Below are 9,011 nucleotides of genomic sequence, written 5' to 3'. Positions count from 1 at the left end.
ATCTCCAACCCAATGGAGAAATAGAAATAATGCAGGTATTATAAACTAGAAATAAGTTTCCTATTTAGACCATTCATATCAGTCTAATTCTAAATAATTGTCTTCTAAATTTACTTCATTTTTTATTCCCAGTTAGTGTCAACGTGTAATGTTCCCTTTTGGGATGATCCTAAATCTTTCCCTAAAATCAAATGTTCAATTAAAAATAAGAAATATAGAATATTAATTATAAATTTCCTTTCCAATGTAAACTTTGGTACTAACCCTACAAATATAGAATATAGAACTCCATTTCCCATAATCAACCATAATAGGGGTTGGAGAAGAAGCACGATAAGACACCTGGAACAGTCGCCATAACTAAGCCCAAGAGTGTGGAGCATCTAACGAGGAAAACTTGATACCTTGGCCCCAAGTGGCAGGAATGCTTCTCCATCCAACATGAGGTAAGCTACTTAAAAGGAGGACTTGTATCAACTCTCCAAACTGTGGTTGCACAATAGGGTTCCTGGAATGTTCGCCATAATTAAGACCAATGGCATGTAGCTCTATTCTTGGGTGTGAGAAAGTTACAATCACATGGGGAGCGGGGGGGGGGGGTGGTGGGCAACATTTTCTTGTTCAATGCACCTTGTATGTCTTATTAAAAAAGAATACACAAGTGTGAGACATCTATGATAGGAGAGGAATCATAGTATTCTTCATAATTATGAAAGGTAGTGATGATGACCTCTTGTCCTAGTTTATGAATAGCATGAAAAGTGGGAGATTTATGGTGGGTGGTATCAATTTAGAGGTTTCAGAAGAGATTATTGTCCGAGTGATTGCGTTGAAGTGTGATGGAAAAAAAGTCTCTCGAATAAGTAAACAAATTCTTATGAGGAGTGCATTTCAATGTTTCTAGAGAATGGTGAGGGACTAAAGAGACACTAGAATCGATTTAGAAAAGAAAACATTTCATTATTGTGAGGATCCATTACCTACCATTTGATAAAGTACTTCATATTGGAGGGACAATTTGTAACAATCCACAGGTACAATTTCCCCATTCTTAATCACTTAAGACATAATAAGCTTGTTAGTTATCCATTATTTTTATTTTCTTCCCTGGACAAGTGTTCTTTTTAAGATTTTTACCCGCCCTTATATAAGGGCTTCATTTATACCATTTACAATTACTGCTTGGATAAAACCCCACTCTCAACCCCACTGCACCGTATAATTCTCCTAATGATCATGACCAGAAGCCTCCTCATCCTAGTAGTTCCAAAAGGAAATTTTCCTCTAAAGATGAAAGACGCATCTCTCTCCCACGCCATTTTATTTGGATGTCTAATGGTTTGGGGTCATTCCTTACTTAATCTAATAAAAAACAACTAGAAACCATAGAAGATTGAGGAAACCAACATGCGAGCACTAGAGAAACTAAGATTGATCTAACAATAGTAGGTCTTATATGGCCTACCACTCCTTATTGAGAAACTCTTGTTTTACTTCAAATGACTTTTCACTACGGAAGAGGCTTGAACCAGCCACTGCAAGCAAAGGAGGATACAAGTAGGGAGTGTCCTCTAAATGGCTTTTCTTTTTTTGAACTAGAGTGGTGAGAACTATGATGAGGCTAAAGACCAGCTTATTGCAACTTTCATTTCTCTTTTCTCTTATGCAACTCCTATTGAAAATATTGAATGATAATGACTATACTATTGACAAATACCTTACAATAAACAATTAAATTCAGATTTTATTTTTTAAAGTATAGTATAACATCATGTAAACCAAAAATATTTTTCCAATACTTGATACAAATATATAATACAATAATTACTTACTACACGTATGTATATTATATTAAAGCATTAATCCTAAAACCGAATTTTAACAATAGTATTATATCTTAAATCAAACTACAAACTTTCACCTGCCTTAGCCTGTAATTAGAATCGTTTTCTCCCTTACCATTCATCAACGAACAACGATAATTACTAACGGTAGCATTGCGGTGCAGACGGAAAATAATACAAATCAAAACAAATGCTAAAACTTATAATTCTTGTGAACAAGAACAAATCAAAATTGAAGGTAAAACGTATATATCTTGTGAAACGTATAATTCTTGTGAACAACAATCGAAAAAAAGACAAATGATATAAGGCATCAACCTGATTTCTCGTATTAACTGTTTGAGGTGCTGAGTATTTATCGTTTATTTTGTGGTGTCCCATGCTCTAAATCTTGCAGTTCCCATGCATTACTCAGCAACAGAAACTCATACACAGTCCTCGTGATAAATACTAGCTTTATCCCACGACTAACAAGTCTATAAATTTAGCGCACAATTCTAAATTGCATATCAAAGAAAGAAGAGAATCCATATGGCCAAGGCAATGGAAACGCTTTTGGCAGTGGTGTTGTTGCTGTTTTGTGGTGAGTGGCAGGTGGTTCGTGGAGAATTCGATTACAGAGATGCTCTATCTAAGTCTATCCTCTTTCTAGAGGCCCAACGATCCGGTAAACTCCCACAATCCCAGCGAGTAAAGTGGAGAGGAGATTCTGGCCTCACAGATGGGAAGTTGCAAAACGTAAGTAGAAGCAGAAATAAATCCCTATTCAATTTATTTAGAAATAAAAATAGAAGTGGATCATACTATCATTCCAAATTGACTCCATACAAAATTTTATGTGCAACTCAACTGCAGGTTGATTTAGCTGGGGGTTACTACGATGCAGGCGATAACGTGAAATATGGGCTTCCCATGGCATTCACTATCACCACACTCGCTTGGGGCACACTGGATTATGGGAAAGAGTTGAAAGCTGCAGGAGAGATTCAGAATGCAAGGGACGCTATTAGATGGGGAACTGACTACTTTCTCAAGGCTAGTGCAACTCCAAATGAATTATGGGTTCAGGTAAAGAAATCTAATCTAAAATATTCAGCATTCATTCTTCAAGATTATGAAAAACTGACGAGGTTGATCTTGATGCATGAAATAGGTGGGTGATCCCCAGGCAGACCATAATTGTTGGGAGCGTCCAGAAGATATGGACACTCCTCGATCTCTTTACAAGATTGATAAAGACACCCCTGGATCAGAAATTGCAGCAGAAACGGCCGCAGCCTTGGCTGCCTCCTCCATTGTTTTCAGATTCACAAACCCTCGTTACTCACACCTTCTCCTCCAACGTTCTCAATCGGTATGTTTGGGTGCTCAAGTAAAATAGAAAACATAGCTGTTAACTAACACAGCAAAATCAACAAGTTTCATCCATCCATTTTGAGAAAAACCTTATACATCCATCTTCTTTCTAACCGGCCATTCATGTTTCCCTTCAGCTCTTCAGCTTTGCCGATCGATACAAGGGCACCTACGGAGGAGAGTGTCCATTTTATTGCTCTGTTTCAGGCTACAATGTAAGAAGACTTTGGTTTTCTCTTAACATATGCACTTGTAACCAGAATTTGGTTTTCTTTTAACATATGCACTTGTAAATATGATCTCAGGACGAGCTTCTATGGGCTGCATCTTGGCTATACAGAGCTACCAAATCCTCATATTATTCCAACTATATTATCCAGCACGACGATGTAAAGGCATATGTTAATGAATTCAACTGGGACCTCAAATATGCTGGAGTTCAAGTGCTTCTAACAGACGTAAGCGTAGACTGATTGGTGCAATTTTTTAAATAAAATGTAATATAAACATACTCTAGCTTAAAGCTAACTTATGCACTTCACCAACCAGTTATATTTCCAAGGGGAAGCTCAATTCTCAGCCTATAGAAGTAATGCAGAACGCTTTGTTTGTTCACTTCTTCCAGGCAGTCCCATTCGTTCTGTTAAAACCACCCCAGGTGAACTCTCTATCTCTTCACCAGTACCACTAACAATCATTCCTTTTTCTAGTCACAACCATATAAATCCTCTGTTACTACTCCTTTTCTAATCATAGCCCTCAAAATTCTCTTAGTGATATCTGTAATACAATTCTTTTGTTACAGGAGGTTTGTTGTATGTTAGAGATGGCGCCAACACTCAATATGTTACCAGTGCTGCTTTTTTGATGGCAAGATACAGTGATTTACTATCAGCTAAGAAGGGAACATTGTCATGCGGCAACACTCTCTTTAAACCCAACGACGTTATGGGCTTCGCAAAGCTACAAGTAAGCACACTACATTATCTGTTTTTGTATTTTGGAGCATACAATATAACGAATCCTAATCATATCCTTTGCAGATTGATTATTTATTAGGAAGGAATCCTCTGGGCATTTCATATATGGTAGGATACGGTTCCAAATATCCAAGGCAACCACATCACAGAGGAGCATCTGTAGTTTCCATTCATCAACAACCAAGGAAGATCAAATGCATTGAAGGTTTTATGAACTGGTTTCACAAAGATTCTTCCAATCCAAACACACTAATTGGGGCAATAGTGGGGGGCCCAGATAAATATGATCGTTTTGTAGACCTCAGGACCAAATCTAGCATGCTTGAACCTACAACATACATAAATTCTCCTCTTGTGGGTGTTCTTGCAAAATTGTACAGAATGACATGCAAAACTAACAGGCAGTGTTGATTTTCTTGGACATCAAAGAACTAGGAAAAATCTTTCCATCAATCATTGGAAATGACAGATTATGTTGCACTAGAGTATTTACAATTGTGGGAGGCTATATGAGAAAAGGCCCCCAAGATGAATCATGTCATTATTAACACAATAAAAATTATTATTTTCAAGTTACAGCTTTTATGTTGGTTCTAAAGTAAAAAATATATAAATCTATTTATGTTAGAATTAGAATTGAATATTATTAATAGTTTATGTTTTAATATAATAAAAAGGTGATATTATTAATTTTTTTGTTATGCTGATAGGTATTATACAATTTCATTAGGGGTAGTTAGAATTTGTATACATACAAATTTCTCCTTAAATCACATGGATGAACAATAATCATGGTCATTATTACTTGATTATGAAACTAGTTTACTTTTTAATATTGTTACAATTATTAATATGAAATTTAATATTGTTAAAATTGTTAATTTGAAATGTGTAATGTGCTCAAAGGTGTGATATGATTATATTAAGGATGGTGATAACTTGTGCACATACAAACTTCTTCTTAAATTACATTCATCAACAATAACCATTGTCATCAATTAATTATAATACTTTCACCCTCTAAAAAATGGAAATCCCCCATCCCATGTCTTCATTATTATACATGAGCCAAATTTATTTGTTGGATTGTACATTGTCTCTCACATTATTATACATCAACCAATTTATTTGTTGCATTGTACATTGTCTCTCGCACTTTTTTATCACAAATTCATAGGTGCTCAATGAAGCAATGCCTATTTACTCTAAAGCATATTTTCTAAACAATTTAATTCACTCATCTCACTATTTCTTTTAAATACAAGTAATAATAACTCAATGTGACAATAATTCTCGCAACAATAATATATTAATGAATAAAAACTCAATCGCCAATAAGTTGAAAACAGCAATTATGCTTTTACCATGAGCCCAAGTACCTTGGAAAGAAATAATAAAGCAATAAATAAAATGCATCATTCACATTATAGCCATCAACAAATGGCTGAAGAGAGAAACCCTTCACGCCGATGTGCAATTGGTTATGTAGCTTTTGAATACCACATTATTTTATTTTTCTAAAGAAAATATGATGTTTTATTTTCATTTTATATTTTCTTCCCCTACAAGTTCCCATTCATTCACCTGGTAATATATTGATTTACTTCTTATGATTTTGATTTTTTTTTAAATAATTGTTTACAATTTTATATTTATAGGTAATTCTTTTATTGACAAGTTGTGGAATGAGGGCCCACTCATATAAAAAATGGCATATAAAATAGAGAGTGAAATCTAATTGAAAAATGAGGAGAAAAGAAGAGGAAGAAGACAGAGGAAGTTGACAAAGTTTAAGTTTGCTAAAACATATTAACAAACCATCCTTCCAAAATTTGACTAAAAGTAACTTTGCTTTAATGTCAAAGGACAAAAAGACTTCACTATTTTTCTTTAATTTTCTCTTGGTAAGGAGTGCTTGAGAGATCCACTAAGAGACCTTTCAAATAGAGGCTTGGGATTCCATTTTATATTTTTCAACCCTGGATTTCATACTTGGTCACTTATCAAGTTTACCAATGTTTAATCAAAATCGTACTCTTAGTCTAGCGTGATATTCGTGATGTTAGGGCAAATAAATTCATCTTAATGGTCCAAAAATTCATTCAGAAAACAAATGAGCTACTTACATGAAACATGAAGGAGATCCTCATCTTCAAAAGGATGGAATTTTTCCTATTGAGAAATTTCCTTACTTTTAGAGGTTTGATGATTGCACTGGAAAGTCACCAAACAACACAATTCTACAACACAAGAGAGAACTATATTCATAGAAATAGCCCCAACAACCATAGTAATAAAGGAATTTTGCAAGGAATAATTTAATAAAATCCAATTGTTTTGTCAAAATAAGTCAGGATTAGAGCTACCATTTTTGTAAATCCCTTTCTGGAGGTTACCAATATAAAGATTTGATACATATTTTGTATTGCAGCCCATAATTTTGAGCCCCATTTATTAAATCTAAAACAACGCTCTGAAAGACCATAACGACTAGTATGCTGAAACCATGCACCATATAAAATTTAATTCCAACCATGTGTGATAAGGGCTGAAAGAAGTTAGCCATCATGCATTTTCTTGAATATATTTTTGCCCTATTAAGAGATCCCTCTTTAATTTCTATAAAAAATAATACACTTTATTGAGAAGGGTCTAAATGAGCATGTATAATTCCTCATAATTAAAAGAATATTTTAAAAGTGTAGCCAAATTGAGATATTCTCGATCCTATGTTGACGCAGTTGATGTAGAACCAAGTGATGACGTGAATAAAAGAGTTCTGAAATTTGGGATGCCTCTGAAGAAGGAATCTGCTCAAAGAACAAACTTGGTTCATTGTTAAAGATCTTACAGTTGTTTGATTCAAGACCTATTTTCATAGTATTATATAGACTAACATAATGGGGCTTCTTCAAAAGAAAAATTTAGGGAAAATACATCTATCCATCCCTTACCTTTAAACAAGTCATGCTTTTTCACAACCCTTTCAATATCATGATCAGTAGATACGAACCCGTACCTGACATATAGAACACAAATGGAACAGAGATCCATAATTCTGAAGCAAATCAAATGCATTAGATAGGAATACAAAAACAACCTAAGAAGGAAAAAAAAATTGAGGAGCCTTCAGGTTAAGAACCTCTTCGCCCACTATAATAATGATCGCCCGCTAGATTGTCGCACAATCCCACTTGAAGATGTACTTCATATGCTTCGTTGTGTAGGACACATATGTTGGACACTCACAGTTAGTAAATGTAACTCAAATGCATCAGTTCAAAGGATTATACTCTATTATTTCAACCACTAGTAGACAGAGAGAACATAGAGAAGAAAATGATGAAACAAAATGTTCATTTTTCCCTCCTAAATCCATCTCCTCAAATGCCACCCAAATCTACGGACACAGTAAGCTCAAAATAGAAATGTAATCATACAAGTGAGGTATTTGAAGTAGATTGAAGTAATTATTTTCTTACTTTCGTAACCTTTCCAGTGTCTAATCAAAACCTATTGCACATCAAAAAATCATTTCTATTTTCATGAGATGCGCTAGAAAAGTACCATGATTTCCTAAGGAAAAGCCACTTGACACTCAAATCAAAAAAAAGGAATTATAATCGACCTTAAATGGTGTTACTAATATATACATACATACATACATACATATATCTGTGTGTGTGTTTGTGTGTACGTGCGTGCACGCATGTACATACATACATATATATATATATATATAAATATATATATATAAATATATATATATATGTATACATATACATATATATATATATATACATATATGTATGTATATAATCACTGTATAATAAAACAAATAATTAATTTCTTTAAAGTTTCATCCAATTTGTCATCCCATTATGGAGGTGAGATGTGGGCATATAAGGAAAGAAAGTAGACAAATGGTCCATTCAAGTTAAGCTAGGAGGTCAAATGACAAATGTACTTTCAAGTCCTTGAACTTAATGGATAGGCTCAAGGAACCTTATATGATCTCTCATGGGCTTCATAGCATGGATGAGTCATTGGGTAAATCCTCAAAGAAAACTCACATGTATTTATAATTATTAGGATTATGATTAGAATTGTTTTTATAACTTGTTGGACTATATGTGTATCTTTTGATAACAAATTTGATTGCAAGTTATAAATCAAGACACTAAGTTGACAAATTTCTATTTCCAACACAATCCCAACACTTGTTCAGAATTTTAGGGACAATCAAATAGAGTCCTAATAGAAATTAGTGATTCTCATGATAGCAACAAAATAGTGGAAGATGACCAAAAAGAGGGCACAATAAAGTAGGTCAACCTTTGGAGACTCAATTTTTAACCAATTTCATTTGGATTGACCTGAAAAACTCTTTCACAAAAGGATGCTTTTCCATAATTTCCAAGATAATAATCCTAGAGTCAAGTTTCCAAGACATATCTTAGATACAATCATCATAGATCTTAAAATCAAGAGGCTCAAAAGGAAAGGTGACCTTAATATCCCTAAGAGATAAAAGGTAGGGTTGATTTCCAGTTCTAATGAAGGGTAGGAAAAGTGAGAGAAAGAGGAATGTTCTCCCCATACATATAAGGAGGACACACAACCTCAACTTTATAATTTAACCATATGTCTAATGTGGGCTATTTTATAAATTTGGGATTCTAAAAAACACTATATATCTAATAAGGCTTCGAAACATTTTTTTAGTGTTGTGTATCAATATAGATGTAAAGGCTCCTTTACCAAAAGGGAGACTCTAGAGAGGTAGCTTGAGCTAAGGGTAGAAACATAGAACTAGAGTCCTTGTATTTTT

General features: G+C 34.1%; 1 protein-coding gene across 1 annotated transcript; it reads left to right on the top strand.

The window, feature by feature from the left end:
- The first annotated feature begins 2,375 nt into the window (after positions 1–2,375).
- LOC131073295 (endoglucanase 16-like) lies at positions 2,376–4,591 on the top strand. Its single transcript, XM_058009701.2, has 8 exons — positions 2,376–2,582; positions 2,700–2,912; positions 2,998–3,198; positions 3,338–3,415; positions 3,506–3,658; positions 3,750–3,858; positions 4,006–4,169; positions 4,244–4,591. Exons 1-8 carry the CDS (start codon positions 2,376–2,378, stop codon positions 4,589–4,591), a joined length of 1,473 nt encoding a protein of 490 aa, XP_057865684.2.
- The last annotated feature ends 4,420 nt before the right edge of the window (positions 4,592–9,011 follow it).

This window comes from Cryptomeria japonica, unplaced genomic scaffold (genome assembly GCF_030272615.1).
Source record: "Cryptomeria japonica unplaced genomic scaffold, Sugi_1.0 HiC_scaffold_486, whole genome shotgun sequence".
Classification (NCBI taxonomy): domain Eukaryota; kingdom Viridiplantae; phylum Streptophyta; class Pinopsida; order Cupressales; family Cupressaceae; genus Cryptomeria; species Cryptomeria japonica.
The sequence above is the reverse complement of the archived record's forward strand: the minus strand, read 5'-3'. Positions and strand labels throughout refer to the sequence as shown.